Source organism: Dermacentor albipictus, chromosome 8, assembly GCF_038994185.2.
Source record: "Dermacentor albipictus isolate Rhodes 1998 colony chromosome 8, USDA_Dalb.pri_finalv2, whole genome shotgun sequence".
Classification (NCBI taxonomy): domain Eukaryota; kingdom Metazoa; phylum Arthropoda; class Arachnida; order Ixodida; family Ixodidae; genus Dermacentor; species Dermacentor albipictus.
In genome coordinates this window covers 26996201-27013760 of record NC_091828.1, presented here as the reverse complement: position 1 = coordinate 27013760, position 17560 = coordinate 26996201, and the positions used below count along the sequence as shown (strand labels likewise).

Here is a 17560-nt window from a genome sequence, read left to right as displayed (position 1 = left end):
ACGCTACTTTTGCACCCAGTGGTAGCTTTGCGGCAAAGTCATTGCTCGAGATCGCGGATTTGATCCTGTCCACGGCAGCCGAATTTCCACAGGAGCGAAATAAAAACGCTCATGCACTTATATTTGGGGACACGTTAAAAGAGCACCATAGTGTCAAAATTAATCCGGAGTCCGCCACTACGGAGTAGGTAACTCTCCTGTTGGACTGATGGTTGTAGAAATTAAACATTGGCCGTGAACATCACGGCTAACGCTCATCAATTAAAGCAAACAGTAGAGGAAGCTTCGCTTAGATCGATTTCCACAGTGCGTGGGATCTGCACAATCTTTTTATATAACTTGTTCTGGTGGGTGCATCGATCAATGAAGCGACTTTGTCTTTAAAGATGCTCCACTTCTGCTCGAATGACCTGTCAGAAATGCCATGCGTACAATTATCAATAAACTGTTTAATTTCCTTATTTATTGCGGCGTAGTTCCCTTTATTGTAGTTTGTTATTGTCTTGGTAACAGCATTTCGGGGTGAAGTGCCCCCGTTTAAGGTAAATTTAAGGCAGCAGTGGCCGCTAACACCAGCAAGATAAGTCTTGCGTACAGAAGTGTTACAGATATTCAATTAGAAGTTTTGACCGATGTATTGCCTCTGTTTTTAACTTGTGCACCCGCGAACGAACAGGTTCGTCGCGAATACCATATTTATTGGCTATGGTAGATGTGTTTACGGTGTGTAATGGTATATACATGTGTATAAAAGAAATAGCTCGTAAGCGCCAACGTAAACGTCCGGGACAACAGGGGTTTCGCAGAACGCAACACTTTTAAAGCAAAATTTATTCAAAAGCCAATTAGGCAGCATAAAAGTTAAACGTACTCGAAATTTGAAGCATCAGACTCATCAAAAGATATTTGGTGAAATACAAAAGCTATAACAAAAGGCAGAATACATTCAAGGGCAGCGCAGTCTAGTCTGGCATATTCGCTGCATACGCTTCAATCCTCCAGATGATGAACCACTGTAACAAGAAAAGATATAATGAGTTGCAACATCAAGCTAACAGACCATAGTGCTAACTAATCAGCAATTACAAATGTTTTCCAGGCACTCTCTACCGGTAGTAGAGGTGCAACAGGGGCTAGTTGGCTAGACAAGCTGCTTAAGCTGTAAGAAAGGGCTGATAAGGGACGGCACAAGAATACACAGCAGGCCGATACGAAAAAAACAAAATTCGCCAGAACCCATGTCATGATGACTGTCAGTGGTAATGGGTCTGGCATTGAATAAACTTAGTGAATAAAGTAGCGCTGCCATCGAAACAAATTATGCATGAGGCGTGTACTGCAGAGAGACTCCGCTACAAACGGCGCAATCAAGCGCCGCCGACGCCACCGCAAAGCCTGTTAGTGGCCTCCAGAATCCATGGCGCCCCGGTGCATACGGTTGCTCAGAAATGCGTTAAGGCCACATTCCACGTACGCGTGCCGACGCGCTATAGCTCGCGCCTCACGCATGCGCGAATGGTGCAGGAGAGATCGCACGCGTCTAAGTGCTTCGCGAGCACAGATATGTGAAGCCCAGACCAGACGTACGCTTGCGGAGGCGCGCAAGCTCGCACCCACGCGCCCACGCATGCGCAGACGGTGCGGCACCACTCGTACGCGTCGGTGAACGGCTCCTCTTGGTTATCGCGCGCTTGGGCTGCCTCGCGTCGGCGCGCCTGTCTACACAGCTACTGCGCGTGCATTCTACTCAGTGAAACATATTTATATCACGCAAGAAAGTGCTTCTTGCCTTTTTCGGCTGACATAACAGCTATACACATTTATAGATATCTAATCATTTTGAATCGCCGTCAATAGCAACGTACGAAGTAACGCCTGCCGAAGAACATGCGAATGACCCCAGTGAGCCCGCGCGGTCGTGCATCTTTGTGGATGCAAACCGCCATTCCTCGCCAGGCGCGGCATGTTCAAGGTGCGTATAGACGCGAGCTTGCATGCGTCCGTAAGCGTACATGTGGTCTCGGCTTAATGTTTACGCACGCTAAGAAATAGCATTGTCCAAGATGGCGGCACCCACTGCTCCCGCTTCAGCGCGAATCGTCGTGATGGCTACGTTCTCGCTCGCGTTGATCGCCATTAACCATTGAAATGAGCTTTGGCTTGCTCTAAACTCACCTGAACCGTTATATATGAGTGCATGGCGCGTCCAGTTTGTGAGATCGTTCTGCGATTCAGGCGCCCGTAGGCAAAACGGGACGCGTCCGCATAGCAACAACCGGACTATGGCGGCTTCAGGCATGGAGGAGTGACTAGAGCACAACCCATTGGAACTCCAGACCTGCACAGATCTCCGCCGTCTATGGGAGCCGCTTGCGCCCTTTCTCGTTCAACCGTAGGCCGTTGATAACCTAGGCCGTTTATAACCTGTTCCTCTGCTGCTCTACGGTTGACTGGTGCGGCATTATAATTAGAACGGTGGCTCTTGTGTTGCGAGAAATGCTTAGATAGCGGATGATTTTTTATGAACACAGTGACAGTGAGGTCACATGGCTTTGAGCGGTCACATGGCTCCAAAGCTGACTGCTCGAACCTGAAAAATGTCAGTGCGTGCAGTCCGTTGCTCTCTAAGATAGCGTTAAATAGCAGCTCCTATTGCCTTTTTCACGCAGTAGCAAACCGCACAGATTTTGCACATTAAGTGACATTGTTTATAGAGTTCATAAAGTACACAACAGTTTCCTTGTATACGTTGTAAAGATCGCTTCAGTGCTCTTTAGAATCTAGAAACCGCCCTACGTTCGACGACAGAGCGATTACCACTCATTTTAACTCTTAAAAGTTGCCCGTGAGTATGTCTTGAGTTGAAAAAGGGAATTACGCACACAGCTTCACTGTGTACGTACTTTCGCACCACCAATTTGCTGCCGCCACATCATGCAGAAGTGCTATAGCTTTGCAGTTTGAAAAGAGTTTCGTGACACAAGGCTTGCAGTGCAGCACGTTTTAAACCACTCGGATCGCTTTTGCAAGCTTTCCGCTCATCTAGACATCCAACAGTATTAAAAGAAAGCTATGCTCACCTATCCTTGAAATAGACTCCATCAATTTCTTGCGCCCATCAGGCACAGAAATGACTTGTGAGGCAGATCCTCTGCCTTTCGGTAAATCGGTAAGCGGTAAGGCGGTAAATCCCAATTTCATATCTGAGATGCAATCTGTAATCCCCTAAAAAAAGCTAGATCATCCTATGAATCTTTTAGAACAATTTTTTCAGCCTCTTACGGAGTCTAGGAGAGGAAAACTTATGCCATCTGGCATTGCAGCTGCCACAAATGCTCGTTGTTAACCTTTTTTGCAGCGCTTCTCCTCCTGTAATTTCACTATACAACCGCAAAACATTCGCAAATTTTGTTTTCTCTTTATATTTGTGAATTTATTTATTTACCACCAGTACAAGCACTTTTTCCCTGCAGAAATGACAGCACGAACGTTGGAAGGGATTGTGGGAGCAGACGATAGTGAATAGATTATGTCCTGTCCTCTGTATGTCCTGTCCCTAGCAGCAAAAAAGTTGAAATAAACCAGGCATGCTGGGCACAGTACATCTGTGCAGGTCCGGAGTTCAGCAGGTCGTGGGCTTGAGAGCAGGTGAGCCGACTGAGCTATAGAGAAACACATACACGACCGACCCATCTGGAGTGCAGTTCGCCGCTTCACCGCGTCATGACGCAAAGTGGCACTGCGCTCTGTACAACGATCCTCAACGGCGCATGTCATGGTTAGCGGAAGCTCATCTCCGATGGTTAATGAGCGCAGTCTGCACCAAATAGTGGCGGTATTTCTGCTTCAGAGAAAATCAACAAGCAGACTTGTTGGTTCGCTCTGAACTATAAATAATAATAATAATAATAATAATAATAATAATAATAATAATAATAATAATAATAATAATAATAATAATAATAATAATAATAATAATAATAATAATAATAATAATAATAATAATAATAATAATAATAATAATAATAATAATAATAATAATAATGACAATAATAATAATAATAATAATAATAATAATAATAATAATAATAATAATATAATCAGCCTGGCTACGCCCACTGCAGGGCAAAGGCCTCTCCCATACTTCTCCAACTAACCCGGTCATGCGCTAATTGTGGCCATGTTATCCCTGCAAACTTCTTGTTATCATCTGTCCACCTAACTTTCTGCCGTTCCCTGCTACGCTTCCCTTCTCTTGGAATCCAGTCTGTAACCCTTAATGACAATCCATTATCTTCCCTCCTCATTACATGTCCTGCCAATGCTCATTTCTTTTTCTTGATTTTAACTAAGATGTCATTAACTCGCGTTTGTTCCCTCACCCAATCTGTTCTTTTCTTATCCCTTAACGTTACCCCCATCATTCTTCTGTCCATAGCTCGTTGCGTGGTCCTCAATATAAGTAGAACCTTTTCCTAAGCCTCCAGGTTTCTGCCCCGTAGGCAAATTCTGGTAAGACACAGCTGTTGACACTTTTCTCTTGAGGGATAATGTCAACCAGCTGTTCATGATCTGAGAATGTCTGTCAAATAAATGCACCCCAGCCCATTCTTATTCCTTCTGATTATTTCGATCTCATGATCCGGATTCGCGGTCTCTACCTGCCCTAAGTAGATGTACTCCCTTACCACATCCAGTGCCTCGCTACCTATAGTAAACTGCTGTTCTCTTCCGAGACTGTTAAACGTTACTTTAGTTTTCTGCAGATTAATTTTTAGACCCGCCCTTCTGCTTTGCCTCTCCAGGTCAGTGAGCGTGCATTGCAATTGGTCTCCTGAGTTACTAAGCAAGGCGATATCATCAGCGAATCGCAAGTTACTAAGGTATTCTCCATTAACTCTTTTCCCCAATTCTTTCCAATCCAGGTCTCTGAATACCTCCTATAAGCAGGCTGTGAATAGCATTGGAGAGATCGTATCTCCCAGCTTGACGGCTTTCTTTATTGGGATTTCGTTGCTTTCTTTACGGAGGACAACGGCGCCTGTGGAGCCACTATACATATCTTTCAGTGTTTTTACATATGGCTCGTCCGTACCCTGATTCCGAAATGCCTGCATGACTGCTGAGGTTTCGACTGAATCAAACGCTTTCTCGTAATGAATGAAAGAGATATATATAAGGGATACTGGGAATACGGTCTATTGTTGAGTAGCCTTTACGAAATCCTGCCTGCTCCTTTGGTTGACAGAAGTCTAAGGTGTTGTATTCATATAGGAGGTTGTGGCCAAGTACTGCAGCAGGGTGGTCAATCCTGTTCTGGTGAGGGAGTGCGTTAGCGGTTCTGGTCACTGGGATCAGGCCGCACTCCAGGCCTGTGCATGCAGTTTTATCAACACGCGGATTTTTTTAATCGGGTGGAAGATTGCGTGGCACCGGGATTCGAACTACGGTCCTCTTGCATGCGAGGCGGATGCTCTACCTGTACGCCATCGCTGCGCTACTATAACAATAAATCACGGAGGCCTAAAGCAGCACTGTATTCAGCGCCGACAAGAGCAGTAGTGAACAAAACCTGTGGGCGAAGGACGCCTTTAGGAACAGTTCCTCAAGCGCGATTTCACCCATGTTGTACGCTAAGAAATGTTTACCAAAGATGCAGTAATGTCGTGCTTCCGCTAGTGTATACAATATAACGCCCGAGAAAATAACAGAGATCTTTTTTGGGGATTGTGATCACACAATATGATTATGACCGCAAACTGTCGGAGAGATCAAAGCACCAAGCTGCGAATGAACCCTGTGCAAATTGCGAAGTCAAGGTTTCTGTGGCGGCGCTTGCGGAGCTTGTCATCGTGTGCGTGTTACATCATACTCGGTCACTTAATATGGAAGTGGTAAGTTACACGGCTGCTGCATTTGCTCTTTCAGCGAAACTAGTTTGTACCATCACGCTCAGTAAAGCTTCCTTGAATTTGCATTCCCGCAGGTTAAGCTAAAGGCCTTGAAAGGGCACACACCAAAATGTCCAACAAAGTTGCTTGCGTTTATTGTACGTAAGGTAGCAAACGCTATTACGAAACTGTCTATCTTCTCCAGACAAATATCGTTGCTCCGGCTGCCTCACAAGACTACGAAACGATGTCTAGCGAGGCGAAAATGTGAGCCATGTGGACGTGCGCTGGCGCGTGCCGTGTAGCCTCAAACCACCATTAATCGCGAGGCGCGGGAAACGCATGGCGCGCGGGTGCGAACTTTCACGCGCCGGCATGCGTACGTACACGCACACGCATGCGTTCCGTACACGCATGCGTACGTACATGCATGCGTGTACGTACGCATGCGTACGTACGGACCTCTATGCGGCAGTCGGGCTTCTCTCGTTCGAGCCTCTTTCTGGGCATGCTGCATCATCTAGTGGCGTACCCAAGAAGTCCGCGCTTGGCATTGAGACGAGAAGCGTGGCGCTCCAGTGCATGCGAACGCTGTGTATTTGTTCCCTCGTTTGCCGCGCACGCAGTGTCACATAGACAGTGACCCAAGTTGCCGAGAGGTCCATTAAAATAACTGTGGGACTTTACGTGCCAAAAGCAGGATGTGATTATCAGGCACGGCGTAGTGGGGGATTTCGGAAATTTGGACCTCCTGGGGTTCTTTAATGTGCATCTAAATCTAAGCACACGGGTGTTTTCGCATCTCGGCCCCATCGAAATGCGGCCGCCATAGCCGGGATTCGATCCCTCGACTTCCTGCTTAGGAGCCCAAGCCAATATCCACTGAGCAACCGGGGCAGGGGGCGATAGCTGTATTGAAGTGTTGTACATAACCAGTGTACCATGGCGTAGCTCGCTAAAGCATTGGCGTGAAACGCGGAACATACCCAGTGCATTTGTTGCACAGGCTGCTAAAGCACATTAAACAGACATTTACGACCTCAACGTGTAGCGTTATTTGGGACAGCAGACTAGCATCTTCTGATAAAATTGTATCAAGCATGTTTGATGCCGATGATTTATTGGTATCCGCTTTGAAACAGGGTGGTGAGAGATAGTCACCTAGCCTGCTTGAATTACTCAAATGTGCAATGCATGTTTTTCATTCTAGCACTTTTTTATACACTTCGTCATTCTCTTTTATCGTACTCAAAACTTCTCTATCTACCTTGTATCGCTATCTACGCCTGTAACGGATCCGGGCCTATCAGTCTCTTCCCTGCGTTTTTTACACAATACTCTGAACGTCGCTTGCTTATTTAGACTGCTATAAACGGTTGATGCTACCGTCCATGTCAAGTCGAAGCGCTTCTGGAAGGTATACGTTACCTACGCGTCTCATTGCGTGAATCCTTTCGCATTCCCGAAGGATGCGCTGTGTGGTCTCCAGATTTTTGCTGCAGCATACACATGCCCCATCTAATTGCGCATATTTGCTCCGGTATATTTTTATCCTTAGCCAACCAGCTCGAACCTCAAATTGTAAGGCACTTCCCCTCATGTTATCATACAGATTTTCCCAATCTAATTTCTTTGTTCTCCTTCTCGTAAGGCTCTACACTCTAAGAACAGTTTACACCCTTTGGCTTGCCCCTTCTGCCACACAAAAATAATCGTCATCTGCCTTGATGCGTTTCCTTTCTTTATCGCTGCGAGCCCGGAACTTTCCAGTAACGAACGGCACGCGCGTTATCAGCATAGAACAGTTTACACCCTTTGGAGTGCCTCTTCTGATAACGCGCGTGCCGTTCGTCACTGGAAAGTTCCGGGCTTGCAGCGATAAAGAAAGGAAACGCATCAAGGCAGATGACGATTATTTTTCTGTGGCAGAAGGGGCAAGCCAAAGGGTGTGAACTGTTCTTAGAGTGTACGGTGTCTTTCGTTTCCATTCGGAGCATTTGTGGGCCCCTGAGAGTCGCGCTTCTCATTTCGGAGGCCAATGACTTCTCGGCTGCGTTCGAACGCACCGGCACGCCATGAATTTCAGAAGCCAAGCGCAGGTTTCGCGTTGACGGCGCTAGATGGCGACTAGTGCTCTTTTGGAAGCGCGAAAAAGGAATCCCGCTGCAGTAGAACCTCATACGTGGCTCGTTTTGACCGCGGCAATACCTTGTAGCACTTTACTGTTTCACGGCTAAGCAGATTACCGTCGACAGTCATCGTTAAGTAGGTTGCACCTCCTTTGCTATTTGCATCTAGAATAGAGTGCACCATAGCGTTCGTGACGCCTTGGCATAGCGGAGCGGTCTCGGATCCCAATTCTCTGTTCACCGTTGACCTAATTATACTCATACTTTACATATGGCATAACTTCGTAGGGAAATACATATAACTGTCACCTCTCCTCCGTACAGCACATTCAAAACCAGGCCATTCGCGTTATTACCAAGAGTTCTTTTTACCCTAATACTGCTTCACTCTTTCAGACTAACTTCATTCTTCCTATATCTGGCTTGTTCAAATTTCATTTTCTTATCAGTCTATTTAAATTACTTAACAAACAGCTCGCGTTTCAATTATTACACTCTGGGTTGCTCGCAAATACCAATAGCACTAGGTTTGCCGATAATCGCAACTTTCTATTACCTAAATGCGACACGAATTATGGCAAAGTGACTTCCTCTTTCTCAGCAATTCAACTGTGGAATGACTTACCCCATGCTCTTGTAGATTATCATCATGTTTGCATGCACTCACATATGAACTTAAAAATTTCATTCTGTATTACTAATTATCTGATTAACTTACTTTGTATATAAAGTGCGTACTTCATTTGTTAAATAGGTTACAACAATTTACATTGCTAATGTGCGAAGGTTTTTTCATTTTATATGTGTGACTCCTTGCATAAAAATCGAATGTATTCCTTTTTACTAGTTCGTTCACTTCCTATTTACTTATATATTACATAATTTTACACTGCTGTAATAATTAATCATTTTATACCATTCTTCTTGTCAACCGACGGTCCCACTGCAGTCGTTTGACTTTGGCACCCTCTCCTGTATACTATTAACCGCCAGCTATGTATCTTGATAGAATAATAAACTGAAACTGAAACAGGGGAGCTCTTTGTTCAGGGCTCCACTGCTTCGCGCCCCTCCAATCCTTGTGACCGCTATATCAGCTATTGCTGGTCCTGGGAGTCTGAGCTGGTCAGCGCAGTCTCCGAAGAGGAGGATGAGCATTAAGAAATAGGGGGTTGGCCCAGTGGGTATGGGCACTTCTAGGTGCAGTGATATACCGTGAGCTTTACTTCGCAGTACCGACAGTATGAGCGATGCCATTTGCGGTGGAAGAGGTGAACATAAAGAGACGGGGAAAAAATCTGTGGCTGTCGCAACGTCGGGCATGCCAACGTTAGCATCGTCACCTGCTGCTTCGTAAGCGCAGTGATTATCGCGAGGGTAAGCACATGACATCCCAAAAAACCCGCCGCTCGCAAGCTGCGTATACGCCTCTAGGAATGTATTTCGCGCTACGTTGCTGCATGACTATACAAACTCACAGGCTTCACAACACGAAAGACCTGCGGGCGCTATTCGGTGCCTATTCTGTGCCTAAATGCACTACTTGTTTTCTAATACTGGTGTCGCACGTACATTTCAGATCGCGATCGGCATGACACGGATCGAAATGCTCGACTGCGATTGGCTCTCTCGCGGGTCTTTGTGCAAAGAAGTCAATCACGACCGCGAAATTCGATCCGGATCAGGCTTGATCGCGATCAAAAGTGCGCCGCGTGACACCCGTATAAGTTGGACACGACCTAAGTATGAGGAACGAAGTTTCATGGCACAGGGTAAAACCTTCGCTAATAGTGCCTCTGAGTATTAGGAGGCGGTGGAGTTAGCACCGTTTATGATCACACTGAAACATCAGTACGTCTGCACTCAGTATCTACTCCAGAAAAGGCCACCCCTTTCAAGTGCGGTAGAGTCATACGTTCCACGGAAATGTGGGTCACTGCTCATATAGAGCGCAACTATGCAAAATGGAAATCTTCCATTGTCGAAATTACTAGGACAATATGAGTTTGAGCGCATACTTACTTTGTAGGAGACTTCGATGAGCAGCACCATCAACATGACGGCCACCACCATCTGCGAAAGTACGAAACGTCAGCAAAACAAGCCTTGGATTCTCACATTCATTTTTTTTCATCCGTTCAATATTATTAGACCGCCTTTCTTTCCAGCAATACTAAAGCAAAGTGATTTTAGAAGTGGGGTCAAGGCCATCGCCGTGTAAATCGCCCCTATTGTGCGAAATTGACTCAAAATTTTGACATAGATACGGCTATAGATTGTACACAACATGAGGCGTCTGCGTCAAGCTCTCACTGTAAAGGTGAATCATAAACATATAAAAATAATTAAATAATTCGCATATCGAGATGTCAGCGCTGCGCCCATAGCGATCAACACGATCGGTCGGGGGACGCAGAGGCACATCGCTTGGTAGCCATGCTTCAGTGTTTGCATCCGGTGAGTGTTTATTGATATATTTGAAGTACTCTCAACGGCCCACGTCATTACAAATGGGAGTGAGCTTACAAGTACATTAATACCATGCTGAATAGGGAACTGGGAAAAAGAATAATAATCACGATCGTTAGACAAAAAGTTGTTTCATTTTGGCAAGGATGAAAGGTAAGAAAGGTTGATTACGCAACTTAGTACACGTACACTGAAATGCCTGGGTGCCACTGGTACCCATGGTTTCACAGAAACGTTGATTTGCATGTGGAAAGATACGACACAGATACGACACATAAAACAGCATCATGTAGCACATACCAAAACTTTCTCATTGTGCATTGTTAGTTTTTTACATCCGTAAATATCTGGACCACAATTTGCCGAAATCCTTCGGCAAAGAACCATCAAATGACTCTACCGCAAAGGCCTCTTGGTACGTCAGCATAGATTGCGTTCAACGTAATTGTAGCAAACAAGGCCGTCGCTGCGGGTGAGCGTGTACTGAAGAAGCACACGAAGGGAAGGTTTGAGAAGTCAACTGCACGTCGTTGACTTTTATTTTGGGTGAGAAAGGCCGCCCCAAGATAACAGAACGAGAAAGACAACCTAACCTTGGTGCCGAATTGAAATCCGGCCCGCTAAGTGTGAGTCAGAAACCTGTTTTAAAGCATTTCTGTTCGCAATAAAGCGAGAACGTTGAGGCGTCAGCAGAAACAAATATGGTGAAGCTCCCCGCATAGCTTGGAGCAATAAATGTTCCGCAAATGATAAGGCCGAGTGCAACACCGAAGCCCAGTAACGGCATCTTAGATTCCGCACACCTTATCTTTAAAAATCATAGTGACCGATGCACATTTACCAGGATCTCCTCCTTAGAATGGGGCCCCTTTTCCTTTTCTCCCAAGAACGTAGCCTTCTTATTTAAAAGTAAAAGATTTTCTCCCCCAATTAACACGGGCTTGGTGACTATTCATGAGTTTGCTTTATATGTGAACGCACTTTCTATTCTACTATTATGTGCCCGTAATTCATGAACCTGGAAACCTCACAGCCGGCATGTGTAGCGAATTGTGACAACAGGTGGAGAGGAGAGTGCATCACGACACGTCTGCACCAGCGTTGCAACCGCTGCTGCTGGATCAATGATGTGGTGAATGGTATCAATGAAACGGCAAATGACTAAGCTGGCGCCGTGGTCTATTTTCACGTTTCTAAAAGCAAGAAGTAAAAGCGCCAAACGCCGATTGTGTGATCTCTTTAAACAGCGGCCTTCACATTAGAGTTCTATAATGCCTGAAGCGGAAACGCGCAACGCATATTGTCGCTATGCTCCTTCCAAGGTAGTATGTTCGATCTCACGTAAAAAGTAATTTCTTCCGTCACGTCGCTACGTGTAGGGAACTACAAACAAAGGAACTTACGACCCATTTGCTAGCTCGTTATACTGCTCGCACAAATGCTCCCGCGCACGGTGTCGTTTCTTCTGTTTACTTACATACTTATCGTTTCACCCGGTAACGTCTCCATACATGAGTAAACCTTAGAGACATAATGTCTCTGCTTCTCACAGACCCATGGCCGTATGCATTGTTGAACACCTCCTACGAAGGCATGCTCAACTTTCTGTCCAGAATTCAGCTCCTATTCCTGCATGCCCACAAATCTGCTGCCCCACTTCCCCTCCTCTTCCTTTCTCTCCATCACTGCCGACACAGACTGAAAGGCTTTAAGGCCAATGCAATTACTATCGTTTTTTCTTGGTCGATCATTTCGTCTCGTGGGCTAAACTGAACCAAAGCTGACAAACTGCTTGAGTGCTATGAGCAATGACCATTCACCATAGTTGTCACACTGCGGCTGCGGTGGAGGAGCGTGAATTTTGGCTGTGGTATGCGTAATATTTCCACAATCATGTGGGATGAGTACACGGTGCCATTTTATTGTTTTATTTTAGGAATTCTTGAAACATTTGTGAGCGCCATGACAGCTCACACGTTGCCGTCGCGTTGGCTACGTCGTGACAGTGCCACAATAAATGCACTTTTCATAGTAATACTATAATAGTGGTTCCTTCATTTGAAACGTTCAGTGAAGTTCCGTATACAGTAAAAAGAAGATTGCTGATCTCACGCACTGTGGGAATCTATGTAAACAAAGCTTTCTGTGCTGTTTGCTTTGATTCACGGTAATTAGCGGTGACGTTGCCGGCGAATGTGTAATTTCCTCAGCGTTCAAACTAATATAAGGTGGTTGAACGTTACCCTGCGTGCACCACTGCTTTTTGTCCGCGTAGTCGACAGAATAAACAGGGAGACGTCTTTGCTTGAGGCGTTGTGCGTGATTGTTCACAATCTTTGAGAGGGTTGAGAATTATCGTTGCCTCCAATGGCACATCGCATCGTCACAGAAGTGTTAAACTTCAATTGAATTATGCGGCTCTGCGTAATTCAATTAATTATTGTAAAATTGTATGATACATTCGCGGTCTCCGCTACATTTCATTGCGTAGCAAATACACTCCTGTTCCGCGAAATGCTTCTTTCAGGCCTGGGTATCCTCCACGCTGAGTGCACGCTTTTGAGCCATTTTGCTGGCGCGTATTTACGTGCTCCTGGTGTATACGCGACCAGCAGGCTGTTCAGACGCCAGGTCCAAGCACTAGCTGTCTTGAAGCTATGGAGGATTCTAATGTTTGCGCTAACACAGACGAGCATGCGACCTCCACAGCTCAGCACCTTCATTTTTGTCGCATAGGAAAGCAAGCACAACGCATATCATACGCACAAACTACGCATCCCGGCCCGCGACGGCGCCGGCCTGGATACGCAGACAGCATATATGCAAGCCCTGTAACAGCGCTTGCATGCAGGCTCCCTAGCGATGGATGGATGGATGTTATGAGCGTCCACTTTCGAACGAAACGGTGGGTTGCGCCACCAAGCTCTTGCTATTGTACTGCCTGATGTCCTACCTAGATTAAACAATAAAAAAAACACTATGAACTTCCTCAACCAAATTTTCTGATCCCCTATTACGAACTGTACTTTTGTATGTCTCCGTATATTGTCGTTTCCCTACTTTTATTCCACCAGGTGGCGTTGCAAGAAACAAAGCGGCACGCGCGGCGAGACCATCGCAGCAGCGCCCGGAAAGTCGGGAGAAGAGTCAGCGAAAGCTTCGCTTTAACACATCTGAACTGCGTCATTTCATTGAAGGCTACTGAATGACTACTACTCGCAGTCACCGTACTTTATAGGTAACCTTAGTGAGCACAACTGGAAAAATGAATCTTGTTTCGCGAAATTACCACGCGCTAACGATGGGCCAGAGCTTTTGCCAGTGCCTATGAGCTCACGGTACATTCAGATAATTGCTGTACCGCAGCTTGGTTCTTTCAAGTCATTAGCTGCAACGCTTAGCACAACTGTATAATTGGTTATTAGAGTAAATGCAGGCTCAACCAAAATGCGAAATCGATTAGCAAGAACCTGCGAACTTTAAACGTGTACACAACAAGCAAACACATCCACATTAAAGCGTGGTTGGTCATCAAATAGAATTAAGAAACAATAAATATATAATCAGCGCTAAAAATGCGCATCTACTTAAAGCAGAATGGATAGCGTAATGCGAATCTTTAACTTACCGACAGAGCAAGCATTTCGACCAGAAGGTCAGCCTGCAACGGAACAAACAATAGACAATATTAATCTCTAGAATTACCTATACCAATAATATGAGTAAAAATTCACTATCATCATTGCATAAAACTCAATACTGAACAGAGCAATAATGCTACCAAACTAAATGCAATGTCAACTTTGGGCCACTGCGCTGGCATCTCGCCTCGCCCTCTTTACCATTACCATTTAATTAAAGCAACCGTGAGCGAGAACAATTTCTTGCTCCATGAAGCCTTCAAACTATTTTTCAATACTGCAACGACAAACTGTGCAAGAATGATTTTTAGTGCACAAGATGAAAAATACCTGTGCGAACTGTGAAGGAGGCGAAGAAATAGGCCAGTTCATCATATTACCATGAAATTTTAGCTGAACTTTGGCCTATTGGAAAAGTGAGGTTCAGTAATACAGTTGAAGACAAATGATGAGAAAACCGGCTACGAAGAATACGAAGTACGAAATATTTTTTTCATAAATACCAGTAGCACATATTAGTGCAAGTGAGTACAGCATGCCTGTACTGGGTGTCACTAATATCATGCACGTAGTATGAAAGAAAGGGGACATCATTGTATGCGAATAAAACCGAGTGTATGTTGTTTAGAAGCTTCTTGAGAAACCACCAGAATTTTTGTCGCAGTCATGAAATGAATAAATAAGAGCAATTTGTTTTTCCTGCGTTTTACCTGTTCATCATCATCATAATCGTCATCACCATCATCATCATCATCAGCCTATTTTATGTCCACTGCCGGACGAAGGCCTCTGTCTGCGATCTCCAATTGCCCCTATCCGGTGCCAACCGATTCCAGGTAGCGCCTGCGAATTTTTAAAATTTCGTTGCCCCACATAGTCTTCTGCCATCTTCGACTCACTTCCCTTCTCTTGGCACCCATCCTGTAACACTAATAGTCCACCGGTTATCTAACATATGCATTACATGACCTGCTCAGCTCCACTTCTTTCTATTAAAGTCGACTAGAATATCGGCAACCCCAGCTTACTACCTCAGACACACCGCTCTCTTCCTGTCTTTTAACGTTATGTGCAAAATTCTTTGTTCAATCGCTCTTTGCGCGGTCCTTAACTTGTATTCGAGCTTCTTTGTCGGTCTCGAAGTTCCTGCCCCATATGTGAGCACCAGTGAAATGCATTGATTGTACACCTTTCTTTTTAATGATTGTGGTAAGCTTCTAGTCAGGATCAGACAATATCTGCCCAATGCGCTCCAACCCATTTTTATTCTTCAGTAAGTTTCCTTCTCATGATCAGGGTCCCCTGTTAGTAATTGACCTAGGTAAACGTACTCCTTCACAGACTGAAGAGGTTGACTGGCGATCCTGAACTCTTGTTCCCTCGCCTGGCTATTGATCGTTATCTTTGTGTTCTTCATAATTATCTTCAACGCCTCTCTTAAGGCATCAGAACAGTGCTGGGCAGCATCGGAGATACATGGATCTAAGGAACTATCTTAGCAGGAAGGTTTACCTCGGGGGCTTCTATATAAATATATGGGAAAGGGTTTGGCAGGCCCTATATAAATATATGGGCCTGCCAAACACACCCCAGCCCATTCTTAGTCTTCTGATTATTTCAGTATCAAGATCGGATCCGCGGTCACTACCTGCCTAAGTAGATGCATTCCCTTACCACTTTCCAGTGCCTCGCTACCTATCGTAAACTGCTGTTCTCTCCATCCCCCCCCTCCCCCGAGACTGATAAACATTAATTTAGTTTTCTGCAGATTATTTTTCAACCGACCCTTCTGCTTTGCGTCTTCAGGTCAGTGAGCATGCATTGCAATTGGTCCCCTGAGTTACTAAGCAAGGCAATATCATCCGTGTGACCTCTCTGCCATGCAAAGTAAAAAAAATGCCAATTTTAAGCGTAAGGTCATAAGTCATTGTAGGTTGTTACGATCGGCGTGCAGCTATTTCAGACCGCTGCAGGTGCGTCGATCAATCCGGGTTGGCGGCGCCCTTCGGAGAACGAGCGAGGACGACGACGCTAAGCGACCATGCGCCGCGTTTGGAGGATCGGTGACGACTGCAGGGCTCACCACGTTTGGCACCCTGTGCATATTTGGTTAATTTGCCAGGTCGTCATTGTCTCTCTGTGGCACGGGGAGCCGCCTTGGCAAAAGGGTGCTTTGTGGTACGGGGGCTCCAGGATTCGTCAGTCTGCCGACATACGAGGTGACCAAGGAGAAAGGCAGCTCTGGAATGTAGAGGCGGCGGATGGGTTCGGACGTGACCAGCTGACTACGGGGACGCAGAACAATGGATAACACGACGGCCATGCTGCAAAGGTCATCTGCCTTCGGAGGGGGCACTGAAACGCGTGTGCGTGTGTGTGTGTGTGTAAACCATCCCGCAGAGAGGCGGCTGGTCTACGGTGACGTCGAACGATGACGTCGAATGATAACGTCGAACGGATTGCTTATAAGCAGCGATTGTCGGCTGCTAGAGGGTGCTCGTTGTCGTGCTCGAAATGTACTCACGAGCTGTGTGCTCGTTTGCTGCATGCTTCGTCTTGCGGGCTCCATTTGGGAGTCACGCTAGACTGTGTAGATGTATCCGATGTTCAACTGTAAATAATGTGAACAAATCCTGCTCGTCTAAGTCCCGACGAAGAGTCAAGTTCATTCCTATGACTACGACCTCCAAATCTGGCAGCGGTGAGATCGGCCTACGGCTCGTAGATCGGCCTACGACACGGAGACAGCAACGGCAGCTGACGGATGTTGGCACATGGTGACCGACCGGTATCCTGATCAAGTTGGAGGCGACTTGGGATTGACCACTTCTTGCAACTGACTGGATACGGCGGAGAAGGACTGGTGATATTGTTACGTAGGACACGTGTATTTATATTTATCGGGCGACCAGGTTTCACCGCCTAACAAATCTTATCGCACAGCGCGGGACGCGCTTGCATGTATCCGAAGTTTCTGGAAAGTTATCGATGCTTCTATCCGCAGTCTGTTGTTGCCGAACCTTGTGTTATCTGATTTATTCGCCTGACGCGAATGATGTAGAACTTTATGGAAGGCACGCGGGTCCCAACGATTAGTCTGGAACGTTCGACGATTGTGTATAAAAGCCGACGCGCTTGAACCGCTGATCAGATTTTCGACGATCGCCGACCGTGTTCGCCGCTATCGTTGTGCTATAAGTGTAGCCTGTTTTGTGGGCACAGGTTCGCCCAATAAAAGTTAGTTTTGTCTATCACAGTATTGCTACTGCGTTCTTAACGTCACCGCCACGTGACAATATGGTGTTGCTTCAGTGGGTTTTGGTTTTGGCTGTAAGATTTACTAGGCTTCTATTTCTCTGTGTTTGTGGATTTGATTCGCTGGGAGCTTTTACTTGTATTCTAATTTGCGTGGGTATCGCAGCAAGTATTG

The 17560-nt window shown here is 45.8% G+C and overlaps 1 protein-coding gene across 2 annotated transcripts in view; it reads right to left on the bottom strand.

Annotated features, from left to right (window-relative positions):
* Window positions 1-810: 810 nt before the first annotated feature.
* Window positions 811-17560, bottom strand: part of LOC139048396 (uncharacterized) — a 70426-nt gene continuing 53676 nt past the window's right edge. For both annotated transcript variants that reach the window (XM_070522769.1, XM_070522770.1), the window contains exons 7-9: window positions 14118-14150; window positions 10043-10093; window positions 811-1013 (exon numbers count right to left, since the gene is read on the bottom strand). In XM_070522769.1, the coding sequence (XP_070378870.1) occupies window positions 963-1013; window positions 10043-10093; window positions 14118-14150 (135 nt within the window). In that variant the 3' untranslated portion in view covers window positions 811-962. The remainder of the gene's footprint in view (window positions 1014-10042; window positions 10094-14117; window positions 14151-17560) is intronic.